The sequence below is a fragment of the Leptonychotes weddellii genome, chromosome 6 (assembly GCF_054177405.1).
Source record: "Leptonychotes weddellii isolate Sample4059 chromosome 6, ASM5417740v2, whole genome shotgun sequence".
Lineage (NCBI taxonomy): Eukaryota > Metazoa > Chordata > Mammalia > Carnivora > Phocidae > Leptonychotes > Leptonychotes weddellii.
In genome coordinates this window covers 35,506,296-35,527,281 of record NC_138374.1, presented here as the reverse complement: position 1 = coordinate 35,527,281, position 20,986 = coordinate 35,506,296, and the positions used below count along the sequence as shown (strand labels likewise).

General features: G+C 38.9%; 1 protein-coding gene across 10 annotated transcripts in view; it reads left to right on the top strand.

Annotated features, from left to right (window-relative positions):
* Nucleotides 1-20,986, top strand: part of MARCHF8 (membrane associated ring-CH-type finger 8) — a 159,382-nt gene that overhangs the window by 102,862 nt on the left and 35,534 nt on the right. The window contains exon 1 of one of the 10 annotated variants that reach the window (XM_031038894.2): nt 11,671-13,414. The exons of the other annotated variants lie outside the window; for them this stretch is intronic. Within the exon in view, the coding sequence (XP_030894754.1) occupies nt 13,403-13,414 (12 nt within the window). The 5' untranslated portion in view covers nt 11,671-13,402. Of the gene's footprint in view, nt 1-11,670; nt 13,415-20,986 lie in introns of those variants that run through there. 10 annotated transcript variants of the gene reach the window in all.

Sequence of the window (20,986 nt, the reverse complement as noted above, 5' to 3'; positions counted from 1 at the left end):
ACGCACTTATAGGATGATGATTATCTAACCACATTTATATTTGCTATAAAAATATATGAATGCTGGCAGCTAATACTGTACTCATCTTTACCTGACATCTTCTGAAAAGATGGCCTCTCAAGTGATAACAGTATTTTGAGGCATAATCACTATACTTTTACTTCTTAATTATTCTCTCTTTCTTTTTTTTTTTAAAGATTTTATTTATTTATTTGACAGAGAGAGAGAGACAGCGAGAGAGGGAACACAAGCAGGGGGAGTGGGAGAGGGAGAAGCCCGCTTCCTGCGGAGCAGGGAGCCCGATGTGGGGCTCGATCCCAGGACCCTGGGGTCATGACCTGAGCCTAAGGCAGACGCTTAACAACTGAGCCACCCAGGCGCCCCTCTTTTTTCTATTTGATAAATCGTTCCCTTTTTAAATCATAAAATCTGTGTTTTAACATCCTAGAATCTAGCCCAACTCCCAGTTTAGTGCTTGAACCTGCTTTGTATCATTGTGGCTGGCTTGTTCTTGGGGCACCATTAGGGCATCTCTCATGGCACTGACCCACTACTTCCAAAGGCAGTTCTTTTCTTTTTTGGGTGACCAGAATTTTGAGATCCAGTATAAGAACAAACTCTCTGTAGCTTTCTTTTATTGGCAGTCTTACTTTTTTCTTCCAGGGACCATCAGTCTTATTATGCAACATAAAAATCCATTGTTTCATGTATTACAAAATTGAATCTCTCAACATTCTGATTGTTCTCTTTTGGACCATTCCTGGTTTCTTCATATAAGTGTGTTGAAATGAAGAGATGAATATACATCTTTAAAATATACCTGTCCCAAATTGCTGTCTCTGGTTGTCACCCTCTGTGAGATCATTTGTATGACCTCTTGAATCATCTACCTACTTTACCTGCAAAAGCCCAAGAGATTAATATTCTCATACCTAGAAACGAGAATTTCTTTTGTCATCTGTTTACCTTTCCTTTGTCCCTGGAGTGGTTTTTAAAAGTCTACTTCCTAGCATGTTTTTCCTGCCTGATAATCAAATCTATCACTGTAACTCCTAGTTTGCTCAAGAACTCACAGAAAGTTGTAGCACGTTCACTGTTTAAGAAACAAATTCTGACTAATTCTTTTCTAAATGGTTGTTTTCTGCCTTGTAAGGCTTGTTTTCTTTAAGAATGAAGAAATAAGCTTAGATGTTTTTCTAGAAATAAAAAAGCAGGCTGTTATCAAACATTAAGTACAAATTGATCAGTTTGAACTGTTACATTTTCTTTTGCATATATAGATTTTGAAACTTGAATGCAGATAAAATTACATACAACTTCGAGGTCCTGCCATTTTAAATATTCTTAGTCAAAAGCCAACAGTATTGATTTTAGCTATTTTATATATTAACAGCTTACTTTTCCCAGCCAATTCTCACATAAGTCTTGGACTGGTAATGGTTTGCTGTTTACTTATTTAGGTATGGAGATGGAAGAATGCACAGAATGACTGTAGCTGAGCTCTTTTGTAATGCTGATCTAGTGAGAGTTTGTTAGATGAGTCCATGTCATGTAGGTAAAACTAAGAGTCTAGTTTGGTTGTGAAGTGAAACATTTGCAGTTGGCTTTGGTGTGTTGCATGTAAATTAACCGAAGGTGGTGCATAAGTATATTTGTTTAGATCCTACCTCAGAACTCAGTGATTATGGTTTGTTGGTTGTCACTATTCTCTTATAGCTGTCCCACCTGTATGAAACAACTAGGAGGCAGGTAATTTTTCAGATTACCTGTCAGTAAGCCTGTTGAAAATAAGAAAACCACTCAAATAATATTATAGTCCTGTAATATTTGTTGGTGGCTTTTATATCTGACATCATTGAGATATGACTCCTTTATTTTACACAAAAGAAGAAGCAGGTCCCAAGAGGAATGCCTTGCCCATGGACACTTGAGTTTGTATGATGTTTCTTCCATATTAGTTTGTGTCCTCTTAAAAATGCTTTCCCATGAATATAAATTCACTGCACACATTTGTACTTTCATTTATGCATCAAGCAGATATTGTACTGGAAAGAAGCCTGCCCTCGAGGAGCCTATAATGTAGCAGGAAGATAGGAAGAGCCATGTCAGAGAATTCGGTGAATACTCTGATAGCAGCTTCCCCAGTATATTGTAACCAGAGATCTTTTGATCTGTGATGTGGCTAGTTATGCTTTTGTTTTTCTTTATCCCATTTCTGCTTGGAATTTAGGTGTGCTCTTTCAGTTTTTGAAGTTGAGGACCCAGGCTCTTCTTCACTTTTGGGAAGCACTCACTCATTATTTCCTCAAATATTGCCTCTCCCCCATTCTCTTCATTCTCCCTCTCTGGCAGTAAAGCTCACTGTCTTCTGCCATGCTTTCTGTCTGTCTCTGTGTGCTGTGTTCTGGGTGATTTCTTCAGCATTCTCTTTCTGTTCACTGAACCTCTCCTTAGCCAGGTCTAGTTCTGCCATTGAGATCATAATTTCAATGTCTCCGTGTTTTTATTTCATAAATTTTTAAAATAATTTCCTGTTTTTGCATTGTTTTTTAGATTTTTTTCTTTATCTCTGTGAACATGTAATTCAAGTTTCTTTCCTTTAGCTTTAGCCTCTTGTTTAATGCTCTGACTTTAAATTTTTTCCTTGTTCTTGGCCCCTGGGAATTTTTTCTTCTTGCTTTTGAGCTTGGTTGTGTATTAAAAATTATTTTGCTATATTTTTTCCAGGATTTGTATGTGACTGGAGATGGGAATAGGGTGTTGTATTTTTTTGGTGTACTTCAGAAGTTCCAGTTTCCCCAGTGTACTATGAATTGTGTGTATATCTGTAAAAACAATTCTGTTACCTAAAGCTCTAGTTGAGAAAATTCTTCACATTTTACAGTAAATATAGCTGATACATCACCTTTCAGTAAGTGGAGGTATGCAGTCGTCCATTAATTATTCACTTCATAGGTGGCCATTTTTACTGCATCTAAATAGGTTGAGATACTACTAAGGATTTGTTTAATTTAACATACTTATATCATTATTATTCTGTACAAGGCACTGTTCTTCTAAGGACTTTACAAACATTAACTCAGTGAATTCATTTGATCCTCATCCAAGTACTATTAGGTATTATCATTGTCATCCATTGTCACTCTCATCTTATAGATGAGGCACAGAACTGTTGGATGAGTTGCCAAGGGTTCCCCCATTGGCGGTTGACGAGTATCAGAATTGGTATTCACACCCAACCTCCACACTCATGCTCTTCATTCACTTGCTTTTTGCATACTGCTCTGCCAGCCACTGGCGTTTATCTTTGCAAACCACACGTCTCTCCTAATGAAACTTGTCCAGCTTCGCTTGCTCTGTGTCTTCATTCCCCCAGCACTCAGTGAGTCTATACTGAGCACGATTCAGATGTTTTTCCATTTGCTTCCTTATGTCTTTATCTTCTGTCTTCATTGATCTGCTCATTTTTTTGAACAAATATATATTAAGCACCCATTACATGGTGCGTGCCATCAGACGTTGAGCATAAATGCTGCGTAACACAGAGACGCCCTCTGTGCTGCCTGAATCTCTCCCAGGCCTTATGCTTCTGTAAGCCACGCCTTAACTGTGGTCTGGGTCCTGGTCGACTCTCCTGCTGCAGCAGCCTGCACGTTGGTCTCCATACTTCGGCCTCCCACTTCCTGCTCTGCATACTGCCCACTGGGAAAATAGGCACCCAGTTCGGTGTGGTAAGTGCCATGGTCTAGAGAAGCACCCCGACCTAGTCTCATGGTGACAGGGAGGCTTCTCTGGAAGAGGAGATGTCAAAGATGAGTCTTAAGAAGTAAGAGTTAGTTGAAGATAGAGGAGAAGAATGTTTGGTACAGTACGAGGCAAAAATTCCTAGAGAAGAGAAGAATGGTATGTTTGAGGTACTGAGAAAAATTCGTTCTGCTGGAGCTTGAAGTGTCAGGTGGGGAGCAGTGAGATGAGGCGGGAGTAGCCACAGTGGTGCTAAGGGAACTGAAGCAGTGAAGGGTAGAGCTCTATTTTAATAACGTGACCATAGTTTGGTGAAGCGGATGGGGGTGGAGAGCACTCAGAAAGCTAATGCTATGCTCCGTGTGATGATGGCCTAAACCAGGGAGGTGGTATCGGGGAGGAGAGCAGTGAGCAGATCACAAGGAGATGGACAGGAGGCAGGATCAATGACAGTGCTGGTGGCTGATGGATTGTGGAGGTCATGGACAGGTAATGTCTGGTCGAGACATTCACTTTGATGGAGGAAGGGCAACATTAATCAGAAAGATGGGGAAATTGGATGGTGAACTTGATGGTGAACATGGAAGTGTGAGGTACTTGTGGGTGGGCCACCTGAAGATATCCAGAATTCAGTTGTGTCTGAATCTTCAGAGAGAAATCTATTTAAGCAAGAGCTAGAAAGAGAGAAATTTTGGAGTCGGATAGCATATAGAGAGGAAAGGAGGCCCTAGGAATAGATAAAATTGTCAGTTAGAATGAATTGCCTGAGAAGAAAAAAGGGTGTGTGACAGGACATTGAGGAAGGGGAGTCACCATCTGGAGTCACTGTCTCACGGACCTCCCCAGGTGACTTCTGGTACTTGCTGTATTTGAGAATATTTTATCTTTCTTCCATGCCACTTTTGCCTGGGCCATGAAATATTGCCCCTTTTATTCAGTCATCCTAGTGCTGAGTTTGTGTGTTTTTTGTGTTTGCTTATAAAGAACTCAATTTACCACATTTCAAAAGTCTGTCTTTTTTTAAATAGCGAGGGATTGCTGTCAGATTCACAGTATTTAGGTAATATGTGAATAACTAGTAGTGGTTGCAGTTACAAGAAAGTCTTAATAATGTCTTTTACCCTGGGGTTTTGTTTTTTAATTAGGCTTAGGCTGATTGAGGCATAATGCGTATGTATTATTAGCCGTGTGATTAGCACTTATAAGTAGAGTTGCACACCCAAATTGTGAAAGACATGCTCAAGTGATTCATACTGTACCCCAAGGTTCATTGACGGCTGTTCCCTGAGAGCAAAGGTCTTCTCTTTAAATACACTGTGTGACCTAGGATTCTGCTGAACTTGGATGAGCCTCTGCTTATCAGCATAGTTCTAGTCATCATTCAGTGAGTATCACTGTCCCCCTTTCTTGGCCTCAGTGGCCCTCCCATAACCAGAGCACTGATAGCAGTTGTTACTGAGAATATAACTAACAGACACAGAGACTAGCCAGAGTCTTCTAATAAGTGAACTTTGATAACTTTGAAAAAATTATTCCATTAAGCTCAAGATAATACTAAGAGTTTTTTGAGGAAAATTTAAACTTTGAGCCCCTCATTTTAAAAAATTATTTATTATGAAAAACAGAAAAATATGGGGGCACTATTTTAGATTTAAAGAGGCTTAACAATCAAATGTAATGCGTAAACCTTAATGGAACCTGCTGATAGAATAAGCTGCTATAAACTGTATTGAGACAACTGGGACATTTGAATGTTGTCTATGTATTAGATGATAAGTAAGTATAGACTTGTAGTTAATTTTCTTAGACATAAAAATGGTACTGTGGTTGTATAGGAGAATATCCCTGTTCTTAGAAAATGCATACAGAAATATTTAGTGGTAACGTGCATAATGTCTTCAACTTTCTTTTTTTAAGTTTTTTTTTATTTTTTAATTTTTTAAAAAGATTATTTATTTTGAGAGAGAGCAAGAGTGAGCATGAGTGGGTGCAGGGAGGGTTGGAGGGAGAGAATCTTCAAGCAGACTCCCTGCTGACTGTGGAGCCCGACATAGGGCTCGATCTCACCACCCATGAGATCCTGACCTGAGCTGAAACCAGGAGTCTGACACTTAACTGACTGAGTCACCCAGGCACCCCTGCAACTTACTTTCAAATGGTTCTGCCAGAAAAAGAAAAATAACAAGGAAAAGAAAAATATATATATGTATGTGTGTGTGTCAGAGAGAAAGCAAATGTGGCAAATTTTATATTGGTTGATGCATCTAGTTGAAGGATATAGGGTATCATATTATTCTTTCAACCACTCTGTAGATTAAAAAATTTTCAAAATAAAAAGTTTTGGGAAATAAAAGACTATGCTGTTGTCAGATGTAAGGTAAAGCCAGGACTGCAATAAACAATGATAAAACAATAAACAATAATAAACAATTTAAAGGCCAGTGGTAAGTTATCCAATGAGATGCTTCCTTAGGTATTCATATATTTTTTAATCTTTTTCCAAATTTTTTATATTTTAGGATTATGTAGACATTGGTTGATGTTTGTGCTCAGTTAGAATAAAGGGTTCTCTTTTTAAATGTGTTTATTGCTGATCATTAGTGATATTCCTTACCTATCACATTAGTAGAATATCCAAAATAAAGTTGTGACTAGATGTAGATTTTCTGTGTTGTATTTTAGGAGATTTTCTTCCTTTGTTTAGGTTTTTGCAAGTTGTACTATCAAATATCTGAACTTGCAGTGTTCTCAAATGTGTGGCTCACTCTTTGTGGTTGACCATTTTTCTCTGATGTATTTAAGAATAGCCTTCAACCTGGCATACCCATTTCTGGGAGGTGTATGCAGACTTTCCAAAGAATGCACAAGCAAGGGTGGGCTTAAGGGGATCCGTCTTCAGATCTTGCCCTTCCATTGTACACTTGAGCCTGAGACAGCCCGCCTGCACCTCTTCTCCCAGCAGCTCTTCCCTCCTCCTCAGAAGAAGGACACATCCATTTATTTAACTCTGCTGCCATTCCTAGGAAATAAACATCTCAGGCCATCGGAGGGACAAGTGGAATTACTGGTTTGGGGAAATGTTTTAATAAGTAATCAGATTACTTCATTATACCTGCCTAGGCCATTTATCTTTTCCTGTCTTATACTGACTGTATTTCTGAGGCCTCAGACCTAGGCTATATTGGCCTGTGATTGCATATTTTGAACTCATAGATAGGTTGATGAAAGTGATTTCATCTCTTCCACCCCCAATTACTGTTCTTTAATCAAGAGCTTTTGAGGGAGAAACCTTTGAGAGCAGAGCAAAGTAAGTTTCAAGTGATAAAAATGTTTTGTTTTATTTTTTGAAGATAACATATTTAAAGATAAGCTAATTTTTCAGCTATTCTCAGTTCTCAGTTGCTACGATGGATCATATCCGTAGAGTAATGCGTATTTGAACAGCTGAAGCAGTACTTGTTAGTGAAGCTGATTGTTTTAAATGTGACTAGAATATTTTCTCACCTTGGTTTTTGCTCCTCATCCTCTCTTGTGTGCTGGAAAGGAATTCATAGCCTACATCAATCTTTAGAACATACCAAAAGCATGTGATTGAGTTCCCTTGGTGACTGGCACAGGTCTGAGTCCTACTTGACACCTGTTTTAGACCCTACTTCCCATTCTGAATCCTAAGTCTGATTTTGCTTTATCCAAACCACACAAATCTTCATTTGTACTTTTTTTTATCCTGGCTATATATTTAGCATTAATTTTTTCTAGCATTGAAGGAACTTAATCTGATATGATTTAGTTTGCTAATTTATAAGTTTGATAATATACTGTATATTATGTCAAGTATTCAAGGATTGCTTTGATGTTTATTATTGTGAATACTCTTTTTTTTTCTATATTTAAGTAGGTCTATATAAAGTATTTAGAAATTCTCTAATTTATGTGCCCATTAGGGACTCCATTCTTCCACTCCATTCTCCATTCTCTTCCTCCATGAATGGATTGTAACAAGTAGATATGTAAAAGAGAGAAAGAGAAATTAGCATTTGTATCTCTGATGTGGCATTTTAAAAATTCTACCACATGGTTGTTACCTGTAGTTATTTGTTTGTATCCTATAATAGAGTATGAATTCCTTACTGGTGAATGATTTTCTTTTCCCCAGGCCCAAACTTTAATTGGGGAGCAGGGGAAAATAGAGAGGACCCACAGAGGAGGGAGATACCTGGAATCCATGAAGCACCCAGCGTTGATAGGGGAGTGCAAGTAGAGTGGACCTGCAGCTTTGGAGGCAGTATTAGGACTGAGGACATGTGGAGTGGGGATGCTGGGAACTCCTGGGGAGCCACGCTGCATTCCAGCACCAGGGTGCAAGGGTCCTGAGAATGGATGATATTTTACTCATCAGCAGAAGTCCCTTGTAGCATATAGCTATCCATGTTTGAATGAAGACATACTCAACCTTTTGTAAATGGTAATTATAATTCTGCTCAAATATTTGTATTTTCATTTTAAGAGTAGGTCAAAAAAGGCATTTGGAAAAATCTGGGAAAGATTTTCTCGTGCAGACTTCTTCCCAGCACATTTGTTAAGAGTTTCTGTAGCTGTGGGATTCTCAGTGCTTCTGTTATAAGCCTGGCAAGGTCCCCAGTTCTCTGACAAGTACAGTGGTTTGAAAGCTAAGTTGTTTTAATTAGTGTATGATACATGCTTTATTAGAAACATTGTGGTGTAGAGCAGTGATAGGATACTGGTTGCTTTGAGAATATTCTTCTTTGTGGCAGATAAGTGAGAAGAGGGCTCTAGGTAGAAAACTGTACCAGTGTCTGAGGGCACAGTCTGCTGCTGAGCTGTTATCAGCAGGCCAGGCTAGGACTGGCGTTCTAGAGATAATGTAGAAAGGTCTACTAAGTTCTCACACAGGGTGCTCTCTTGGGTAACTTTTTAGTATCGGAGAAAGACCAGTCCTTTGAAAGACCCAAACAAGCATATAGTAGAGGCCAGAGCAAACCAGATAGCTTGTCCAGGGTATGAGGCAACATTTAAGGAGCAGGTTTTAAGAATGTTCAAGAGCTGGCAAGCCAAGATTTCATCATCAGGGTCCTCAGAACAGTGGCCGACAGAGAAAAGCCATGAATGACTGTAGACTACAGGCAGGCAGGGTTATGGGTACTTTCCTTTTACATTTTCTGCTGCCTCAGGGACATGTCATTGTAACGGTCTTAAGAATTTTAGGGTCTTGGTTGGGACGTCATCAGTGGGGAGAGTATATGTGTACTGTAAACAAGCCACAAACTTTGTATTCTGTTTCACCTAAGGCTCTCTATCCTGCATTTCATGTGGCACTGTAGCATAGACTTGAAAGTACTCTAGGGCAGTCCAACTTCGATGTAGAGTTTTGTTTTTTCTTTTAAGATTTTATTTATTTATTTGAGAGAGAGAGAGCGAGAGAGAGGACAGAGGGAGGGTGAGAGGGAGAAGCAGACTCCCCGCTGAGCAGAGAGCCTGACGTGGGGCTTGATCCCAGGATTCTGGGATCATGACCTGAGCCGAAGGCAGACGCTTAACAGACTGAGCTACCCAGGTGCCCCGATGTAGTCTTTATGAAAGCTGGAAGGGCTTGCCTGACAGCCACCATCTTGCCCTATTTCATATTTTTTTAATGAAAGCCAGGCCCTCCATAATCAGGCCTTTCCCCTCAGACACCCAAAAGGAATCAGAATTCTTTATGAGATACTTGGAATATGCTGTGAGTTCATCATCTGTTGTTTCAGCTGCCAGATGAAATAATCTTTGGAGAAATAACCTTTACCAAAAAATATGTATGTTTTAAAGTCTTCAAGAATGGTTCTTTCAGTGAGAATTTTAAACCCAGAGCATAAGATACTTGAAAAGAGGAAGTTGAGTCAAGGAATAGATGACAGTAGTTGAGAGACAAAAAGAAAAATTAGAATGATAACTCAAAAGATTTGTTATATTTTAAAATATATAAAAAACCAATAGATTGATGACTAAAATGATGATTATCTCAAAATTGGAGAATTAGTTTATCATGTAGAATTAATATATTACCCAGCAATCTTTTATGCTTTTCTGATGGTTCGTCATGGAAAAAATGTTGAAAACCCTTACCTATTACATATTTAGGATGTGTTTACCCAAACTTTAGTCTGCTGAAGAGGACATGGAAAGTATAAGAAAATTCGAACAACTCTATGTTCCAAAATCTTCTCTTGTAGTTTTAGTTTCTGACAACACTTACAGGCCTTTTTAAAAAAGATTTATTTATTAGAGAGAGAGAGTGCATGCACGTGAGTGGGGGGAGGGGTAGAGGGAGAGAGAGAATCCTCAAGCAGACTCCCCGCTGAGTGTGGTGTCCAATGCAGGCTCGCTCTCAAGACCCGGAGATCATGACCTGTGCCAAAATCGAGTTGGCCGCTCAACCAACTGAGCCACCCAGGCGCCCCTATAGGCCCTTCTTATAGCAAAGATTCTCCTTTTTGCATTATATTCACATTATCATTCTTTTTTTTTTTTTTAAGATTTTATTTATTTGAGAGAGAGATAGAGAGCATGAGCAGGGGGAAGAGGGAGAAGCAGGCTCCCCGCTGAGCAGGGAGCCTGACATGGGGCTCAATCCCAGGACCCTGGGATCATGACCTGAGCCAAAGGCAGACGTTTAACTGACTGAGCCACCCCAGGCACCCCTCACATTCTCATTCTTACAGTGGGGAGTGGAAAGAGGTCCTAAAACACAGGATAGAATTGTACATGTGTGTAGTCCATAAGAAAGAGTTTTAATAATCTGGTTAAGAGGGGGCACCTGGGTGGCTCAGATGGTTGAGCGTCTGCCTTCAGCTCAGGTCATGATCCCAGGGTCCTGGGATCGAGCCCCACATCGGGCTCCTGGCTCAGCGAGGAGCCTGCTTCTCCCTCTCCTTCTGCCTCTCTCCCTGCTCATGCTTTCTCTCTGTATCTCTGTGTCTCAAATGAATAAATAAAATTTAAAAAAAATAATCTGGTTAAATGCTAATGGATTCACAATTCTGCCAGCTAACTCATGCTGTAGGGAGAGTTGGTGTCCACAGTGTGCCTTGTTCATCCCATTGCTGTACTGCTGCCGCCAGCATTGTGCCAAACTGATTGCCCGCTTTTTAGTTTGCTCTTAAAATCCAGTGTTCCAGTAGATCCCTCAGGCCGAAGGATGATGAGCCTGACAGTAACAAGGATTCATTTATCAGCAGAGTGAAGCTAATCGGTTGCCTTGGGAGGTGGCTGGAGAATTCTTTGTTCCTAGGAGTGTTGAGGGGAAACAGCCAGGGCTGCAATATTATACAAGGATTTAGGCTCTGTGTTGGGTTGGAATAGATGATCTTTGTCTCTGTTAATTCTGAGAATCATTGATTTTTTTGAGCGTCCTCAGCCATACTTGAGTCTTAATAATCAGTTTGAAGTTCTGTGTTAATTTTAAAAATATACAGGCTAACAAAACAGGGTTTAATAATGTAAATAGATAGTCCAAATGCCATCTGTGAGGATGCTTTCAGCTGCAAGTACCAGAACAACCAACCCATCCTGGCTTAAACAATGAATACTTTGCTAGCTGATATAAAAGGAGGTCTATATAAAAGGGAATGATGAGTCTCAGGGTGGTCAATCCAGCATATCAGAGACATTATCAAGGACCCAGGTTCTTTCTGTCTGTTTGCTCTACCATTCATGGGGTATACTTCATCTCGAGGCAGATTTCCCCTAATGTTGTAGGTGGTTGTCAGAGCTGATTATCTTCATCAGTAAACTGGGAGGTAGCGGAACACCTGACAAAAGGGAATGTGGATCAGGCAGGTCTGTTTGGAGAACAGTGGGGAAGAAGGAGCATATAATGAGCTGCAGGTGGCAGGGTTGGGTAGGGGTGGGGAGTGGGTAGTCAGGATTTGGGGGACAAGGAATGATGACTGCAAAGGAGAAAGAGAACAACCTGGGCCAGACTCTTTCTGGTGGAGATGAAATCTCTCAAGGATTGAGGGAATTAATGGGGAGGAAAAGAATATATCCCTGGGAGAGAAGCTCAGAGTTATGGCTGCTTGTAGCTCTAGTCCCAGCTAAGCTGGTTCCCTTCTCCCTTTTTCACACTCTGTGAACACCAGTTAGAACATAGCTGGTGGGGGAGGGGCTCCCCTAGACTACACACTAATACACGCAGAGGCGCTCTGCAGAACGTCCCAGTGAAGCCTGAGCCAACAAGAAGACATTGCGAGCCCTCTGCACACATGGCAGGAAGGGGGGAAAGGCACAGTACATGCCGAAGAAGGATGCAGAGTCTATTCTGGAAGAAATCCTCATTTCCCTCAGAATGAAGAGAATTCCTGAGTAGGATATTAAGGAGTAAGCTGTTAAGGACCTGGGTTGGATAAAACACAGGCTCAGAAATGATATAATAAAATAACAGAATGAAAAAATAAAATAAAATGACAGAATGAGGTGAAAGGGAAGAATACGGAGCCAAGGAGCCACATGAAAACCAATTTGCAGAACAAATAAATTAGAAGTAGCTAGGAATCAAAAACTAATGATGTAATGCATGGTGATTAACATAACATCATAAAATAAAATAAAATAAAATAAAAAGTAGCTAGGAACAGAATAGTCACAGCTGGAAAATGAACTTACTGACAGAGCACAAGCTTCAGATAGTCCCAGTGAGTGCAGAAGAAAAGGAATGAAAGATTGAAACAGGTAAAAATGATAGGTGTAGGATTGGACTTCCTGGAGGTGGAGCTGAGCTAGGAGGAGTATGGGCCTTCCGTTATTTTGTTCAAGTTCCTCTTGGCATCATGTGTTTGGGTGCAGAGAATTGACTACTTCAGATATCACTCATATGGAAATATGTAAGCACTGACAAATTGGTGAAAATGAATGTTCATGTTCTTCCTAGAAGAATACCAATGAGATGAAAGTTATATTTATAGCCTGAGGGACCAGGAAAATTCCCCCTTTGGAGCAATTTGTTTCCTGGCATTGATATGAAACGCCCCTCCCCTACCATGTGATGATTTCCTGTGCTCTGCTAGAACTGGTCTTTTGCTAAATGTAAGTACTGACCTGCTGATCTTAGAGCAAGCACTTTGCTGCTTTTCCTACCACCAGAAACCGCTGGGTAGGGCAGGTTTTATGGAGAAAAAATTCTGTGTGTGTATGGGTCAGATCTCTGTGGTTAATCATTTATCTTTCCTACATTTTAAGAAATCTCTTAAGTCTGGGTGATAGGTTACCATGAAAGAAGAGCAAACAGATCTACTAACATTTACTGTCATTGACGAGGAAAGTGAACTTTTCATTCTTTGCCTGCCAGCAAGTATGCTGCTTTAGAATCTTTACATTGCAAATTGCTGTGGGGAGTAGACCATAGAGCAGAAATGGGTTGCTGGAATGGACTTGTCATGAATTATTCATTCACTATGTAGTTCCTTGGAAATCAACTGGAGGAAATAGTCCAGTTTGATCCCAGGAGTGGTGTGCCAAGGGTTGCAGCAGGCCCTTACAAGTCCAGCTGCGATGATGTGTTTCTGCCGGCGGCTGTAGGGCGACAGCTGGTGCGCAGATGAACCCAGGAACATGTCGCTGGGGAGAGCTGCGCTGAGGACTCCCCGGTGCGTCTTGCTGGAAAATGAAGCTTCAGGTAGGAGAAGTGCCTGTCAGCAGTGGCCGGATTTCTCATCGATTTTAGGGATGCCATTAGGCCTTATGGAATAAATATATAGAGAACCAGAATTGTTCAAGGATGCCTCAGTATCGAGGTTCTCAATCAGAGAAGCTTAGTGGTTTAATTGCATTTTCAAGGATGTACTTTGTAACAAAACGGTTCTGTGAAAAGTATTCTTAGGCCAAATAAGCATTTAAGTATATAAATTATAGCAGATTTTTTTAAAATGGTATCCTCCTGCTAGTATAAAAAGTGTCTTTTTTATTGATGTGATATTGCCCATGTAAGTTTAAATCATGGAATTATGGCTTTGGAAAATCCTGAAAAAGACAACTTAGTTTATAATTTGAATGAGCACAGCTGCAGTCTCCGTTGCATTTTCTGGAGGAAGTATTGTCTTCAGAAGGCTCCTTGCTTGGTTCTTTTGCTGGAGCATTCATTCTGGGAAGATTTTTTTAGTTTCTTACAGGATAGAAAATGCTTAAAGATGGAACAGTAACAACGGCTCTTAGTTCTGTTTGTTGGTGTTATGTGTGTGTGTGTCTCTCTCTCTCTCTCTCTAAGCCAGGCATGTAATTTCATTTGGCAGGCACATTCTGATGTTGCCATTTGCATGTCTTATTTCTTATGGATGCTATCTATCTCTTGTTAACTTTGCTAAGGCTATGAGATGCTCTTGAGCTATAACGGACAAAGATAGTGAGGATGAAAGGAATAAGAGCCTCAAGGCCTCTGGGCCAAATTGGATGTATATATTTCACCATGAAATATCATTTATAGTTTTGAAACTCTTCAGTGAACAAACATGTTGTGAACAGATAACACTCTGAGCTCTGAGACAATCAGAGAAGACCAGCAGTCTCCTTCTGCACCATTTTCTAAAGCTCCACAAGAGTTGGAATCTTTTTTTTTAAAGATTTTACCTGTTTATCTTAGAGAGAGAGCATGAGCAGGGGGAGAAGCAAAAGGGGAGGGAGAGGGAGATAATCTCCAGCAGACTCCTAGCCATGCACAAAGCCTGATGCGGGGGCTCCATCCCACGACCCTGAGATCATGACCTGAGCCAAAACCAAGAGTTGGACACCCAACTGACTGAGCCACCCAGGCACCCCACCCCAAGAGTAGGAATCTTTGTTTTGTTCATTTATCATTCCCAAGGGCTTAGAATGGTACCTGACCCACAGTATGTAGTTAATAAATGTGTTCCCTGAATGAATACATTCCATACTAGAGAAATTAAATACTCTTTCTATAAAGGTTACTTACAGAAGGTAGGAAGTACCTTCTATAAGTACCAATTTCTATAATAACTTTTATAACTAATCTCATTTGTATTGATAAAGATTTTTCATCTAACCTCAAGGGTGTATGGATTTATTGGATATATAGAGTTTTTAAATGGCAGAAATTAAAATCTGTTTATTTTACTGTTTGTATAATTAAGGTTTTAAAATATCAATGATGAATACAAAGACCTTCAATTTTTTTCAGCAAACTTTATTTCATGTTCAAAAAATAAAAATGAAAATTAATGGAAACTCATTTGAAAAAGATTGTATTCACCAATATATTACTAGGAAGATTATCACTCTGCTCATGCTGTGTTACATTTGACATTTTAAAAAATATTTATTAGTCTATGTCAGAAGGGTTTTTGGAACTATAAACCCATTTATTCATATCTTCAGGGCTAAGTTTAAAACTGCAGTAAGTGTGGTGCTGAGTAGAACTAAATAGGGCAACACATTCCCCATAGATATACCACATTTGGGAGCTTAGAGGAACCAAAGGGGTCATCTTTGTTAACTTCTCTGCCCCACCCCCTTCCACACAAGCCCTCTTTATAAAGGGCAAAACTGAAGTCCGGAGAGTATAGATGAATGCCCAAGAAAAATTGGTTAGCTGTTATGGTCTTAATGCTTTCTAGTTTCTTGTTACTTTGTTATTGTCATGTTAAAGCTAAAAAAAGTGAAGCAGATAATCACATTACTATAAATTTGAACTCTTACTGAAGACAACTATTGATGCATTTTGCGTAACTTTAAATAAATTGCATAGTCCATGTGTTGAAATACAGTTTTATAAGCTTCCCCCCTGAATTTTTGTGATGTAATGGTTTTTTTCCTGAGTTATAATTGTAATGACTGTGTCCTAAATTTTATTTCAAATTTGAACTTCTTATAAAATATTTATGTGCCATTTTTGTTATTCCTTAAAACTACCTGAGTTTTGGGTTGAGCATCTGCCTTCAGCTCAGGTCATGGTCCCAGGATCCTGGGATCGAGCCCTGCATCAGGCTCCCTGCTTGGCGGGAAGCCTGCTTCTCTCTCTCCCACTCCCTCTGCTTGTGTTCCCTCTCTCGCTGTCTCTCTCTGTCAAATAAATAAATAAATCAATCTTTAAAAAAAAAAAAAGAACTACCTGACTTTTGCTTTTATTTTTGAGATAAGTGTAGATTACTTCATAATTTTTCTGAATCCTTTTGCCAACTATATTAGCCTGCTTGGACAGCCATAACAAAATGATAGTGTGGAGACAGAGGTCTCTCTCTCTCTCTCCCTCTTCTCATAAGGCCACCAGTCCTATTGGGTGAGAGCCACAATTAGGGCTTCAACATAGGAACTTTGGCGGGGGCAAGTTCAGTCCAGAGCACTGACCAAGGTGATATTTTTTAAAGCGAGATGTCTAGTAAGTTTTTTGTTTGTTTATCCTGTTTGTAGTTCACTCAGCTTCTTTAAACTGTCTTTCTATGAACTTGGGAGTATTTTAGCAAGTTTTTCTTCAAGTATTTTTCAGCACTCTATTCATTCTCCTTTTTAGATTCCAGTGATACGACTGTTAAACCACTTGGTTTTGCTTCACAGGTCCCTGAGATTTTTGTCCATATTTTTTTTTCTCTCTGTTGTTTAAGATTGAATACTTTGTTTTTCTATCAAGCTCTTGATCTTTTTTCTTCTGTCATTTCTCTACTTTTGAGTCCATTGTCTATTTTAAGAGTTGTGAATGGTTATTTGAGCTGCCTGCAGTCTTTGCCAGATAATTTCAACATCTCTGTCATCTTGTTATTAGTGTAGTTTTGTTATCGGTGTCCCAGGCTTTATTTTTAACCTGTTTGTATTTATATATGTAAAGTGTTTTTCTTGTATGTAGCATGTAGTTATATCTTGCTTTTATCTCCAATTTGAAAATCTCTGCATTTTAGTTATGGTATTTAATTCATATATACCACAAACACATATACATACATATATAAATACATACATACTGGTTCTGGTACTGATTCCAGTATGGGGAGGGGGGCTTCCTACCTAGCACCAAGCAATTCTCAGAACACCAGCAGAGTGTCTGAGAATTCAGCTCAATTCCGACACTATCTACCTGGTGATAGCATCAGATTCTAGAGGTTAAGGGTTCAGTTTTACCAGACGGCCCCCCCTTACCTCCACCATTCCTTTCCGATACCAGTTACAAGCCTAGGCTGTTAACCGTGCTTCTGACCAACTGGTTACAGATTGGAGGTTCTCATGACCCCTTCTCTGGACTTCATAATATCAGTCACAAGTCTAGGTTGTTACCTGTCTGACCTACTGGTTATAAATCAGGGGTTCTCACAACGCCCTACTTTGGATTTGATTAATTTGCTACAGTGGCTCACAAATCTCAGAGAAACATTTTACTTACTAGATCACCAGTTTATTGTAAAAGTATATAACTCAGGAACAACCTGATAGATGGAAATGTTGCATAGGGCAGGGTATGGGGAAAGGGCATAGAGCTCCCATGTCCTCTGCAGGTAAATCTTTAGCCATTGGCAACTTGATTCAACTTCCAGCCCCTTTCCCTTAAAAGTTCCAACTCTGTAATCACATGGCCCCATCCTTAAGTGCTTTCCAAAGTCACTTTTCACCTTTCCAAAGGTGAAAAGACACCTTTATCACTCTCAGGCTTAGGAAATTCCAAAGGTTTTGGGAGCTGTGAGCCAGGAACTATGGATGAAAACCAAATATATGAGAAGTAGATTTTGGTCATCTGAATGACCAAATATACATTTCTTATAAATCATGATATCACAGATACACAGTTGAAAAAATGATACAGAGAGATCTCATGTACCCTTACCTACTGTCTGTCACCCAATGGTAACATATTACAAAGCTCTAGTAAAATCACAATCAGAAGGCTGACACTGGTATAGTCAAGATATATAATATTTCCATCACTACAAGGATCCTTCAGTTGCCCTTTATAGCCATACCTACTTCCTTCCTTAGCCACTGACAACTATTAATCTATTCTCTTTTTCTATAATTTTGTCAACTAAAAAATGTTATATAAATGGAATCATACAGTTTGTAAACTTTTGGGATTGGCTTTTTTAATTATGTATAATTCTTTTGAGATTTCCTTTTTACTGCTGAATAGTGTTCCATGGTATGAATATAGCACAGTGTTTAAATATTCACCTCTTTTTTTAAAGATTTTATTTATTTATTTGAGAGAGAAAGAAAGAGCATGAGAGGGGAGAGGGTCAGAGGGAGAAGCGGACTCCTGGCAAGCAGGTAGCCCAACGTGGAATTGGAGCCCGATGTGGGACTCAATCCTGGGACTCCAGGATCATGACCTGAGCCGAAGGCAGTCGCTCAACCACTTAGCCACCCAGGTGCCCAAGTATTCATCTTTTGAAAGACATTTGTTTGAACTAAGCTACTGTAAACAGCCATATACAAGGGTTTTATTTTATTTTATTTAAGATTTTATTTATTTGAGAGAGAGAAAGAGCACAGCATACCTGTGCGGGCAGGGAGAGGGGCAGAGGGGGAGGGAGAGGGACAAGCAGAGCTCAGTGCATAGCCTGACCCGGGGCTCAATCCCATGACTCTGAGATTATGATTGGAGCTGAAATCAAGAGTCGATGCCCAAGACTGAGCCACCCAGGCGCCCCCCATGTACAAGTTTTAATATGAACATATGTTTTCATTTCTCTGGGATAAATGCCCAGAAGAACAATGGCTGTTCCGTGTGGTAATTGCATGTTTAATTTTTAAAGAAACTTCCAGTGTTTTCCACAGTTAATAAATTTACATTCCTGCAAGCAACATACACATGATCCAGTTTCTCCACCAGAATTTGGTGATGTTACTATTTTCTATTTTAGTCGTTCTGACAGATGTGTAGTGATATCTCATTATGGTTTAATTTCTGTTTCCCTAATGGCTAATGATGTTGAACATCTTTCCATATGCTTATTTGCCACCTGCATATCTTCTTCATTCAAATGTCTTTTCACATCTTTTGCCCATTTTCTAATCAAATTTTTTTTTGCTGTTGAGTTTTCAGAATTTGTATACATTCTAGATACTAGTCTTTAGTTGGATATGTGGTTTTCAGATATTTTCTCCCAGTCTATAGCTTTTATTTTCATCCTCTTAATGGAGCAAAAGTTTTAAATCTTAGTTTATCATTATTTTCTCTTATGCACCAGTCATATTTTAGATGTCAAGTATAAGAACTCTTTACCTAATCCTAAAGATTTTCTTCTATTTTTTTCTAAAAGTTTTACAGGTTTTTGTTTTGATTTATTTTGTTTTGTTGCTTATTGTCCAATGACTCCAGCACCATTTGTTGAAGATTCTTTCTCCAAAGTCAGTTTGGCACATTGTGCAGATCTGTTTCTGAATTCTCTATCCTGTTCCATTGATCTATGTGTCTGTTTCTCTGCCAACACCACACAATCTTGATTACTGTAGCTATTTAATAGGTCTTGAAATCATGCAGATTTATTATTCCCACTTTAATCTTCTTTTATGAAATTGTTTTAGGTATTCTAATTCCTTTACCTATCCATATAAATTTTAGAATAGTTTCTCTATATCTACAAAACAGTTGCTCAGGTTTTGATAGAAATTGGATTAAAACTGTATATCAGTTTGGGGAAGAGTTAACAACTTTCCTACATTGAATCTTCTAATCCATGAACACAGTATGTCTCTCTGTTTATTTAGATCTTCTGTATTTCTTTCATCAGTGTTTTAGTTTTAGCATTCAAGTCTTATTTTGTTAGATTTGCACTGTAAATAATAATTGTCATGTCCTTTTGTTCATTGATACATAGAGAAATGCAATTAATATTTTTGCGTTTATTTTGTACCCTGTGACTTTGCTGAACTTACTTATTCTAGGAATTTTTTGTTGGTTAACCAAGGAGATGAAAGACATGTACTCTGAAAATTGTAAAACACTGTTGAAAGAAATTAAAGCAGATATAGGTAAATGTAAAGACATCCTGTGTTCATGTATTGGAAGACTTACTATTGTTAAAAGGTCAGTAGTACCCAAAGTAAAACATTCATCCTAAAATTCATATGGAATCTCAGGGGACCCAGAATAGCCAAAACAATATTGAAAAAAAAGGACAGAGTTGGAAGTCTCATACTTCCTGATTTCAGAACTCATTAAGAAGCGACAGTAATCAAAACAGTGTGGTATTGGCATAAGGATAGACATTTAGACCAGTGGAATAAAATAGAAAGCCTAGAAATAAACCCTCACATATGTGCTCAAATGATTTTTGAGTGGGGCTCAAGCATTCAAGTCTTATTTTGTTAGATTTCCACTGGGTGGCTCAGTTGTTAAGCGTCTGCCTTCGGCTCAGGTCATGACCCAAGGGTCCTAGGATCGAGCCCCGCATCGGGCTCCCTGCTCGTCAGGAAACTTGCTTCTCCCTCTCCCACTCCCCCTGCTTGTGTTCCCTCTCTCGCTGTCTCTGTCAAATAAATAAATAAAATCTTTAAAAAAATGATTTTTGAGTGCTAAATGATTTAGGAGTGCTAAGATGATCAGTGGGGAAAGGACAGTCTTTTCAACAAATGGTGCTGGGAAAAACTAAATATCCATGTGCAAAAGAATGAAGTGGGATTCTTACACTGCATGTAAAAGTTAACTCAAAATGTGTCAAAGTCCTAACTAAACATAAACTATAAAACTCTTTGGAAGAAGAAAATATAGGAGGAAAAGCTTCATGACATTGGATTTGACAAGGATTTATTGACACTAAAAGCACAGGGAGCAAAAGTAAAAATAAATAACACTGGACTATATCAAAATTAAAAACTGTGCTTCAACAGAATGAAAAAGCAATCTGTGGAATAGGAGAAAACATTTGCAAATCCTGTATCTGATAAGGGGTTAATATTCAGAATATATATAGAACTTCCTACAACTCAACAACAACAAATAACCTAATGTTCCATTTATTTAGGTCTTTGACTTTCAAAAACATTTTGTAGTTTCAGAGTATTAACTTTGCACTTGTTGAAGTTATTCCTACGTATTTTGCCTTTTTTGACAATATTGTAAATGAGTTTTCTAAATTTTGTTTTTGGGATGTTCATTTACAGTGTATAGAAATGCAAGTTATTTTTGTATATTGTTTCTGTCCTCAGGATTTTCTGTATACAAGATCATGTCATTTGGGAACAAAGCAACTTTCACTTCTTCCTTTCCAATCTGGATGTCTTCTTTCTCTCTTTCTTTTTCTTGCCAAATTAT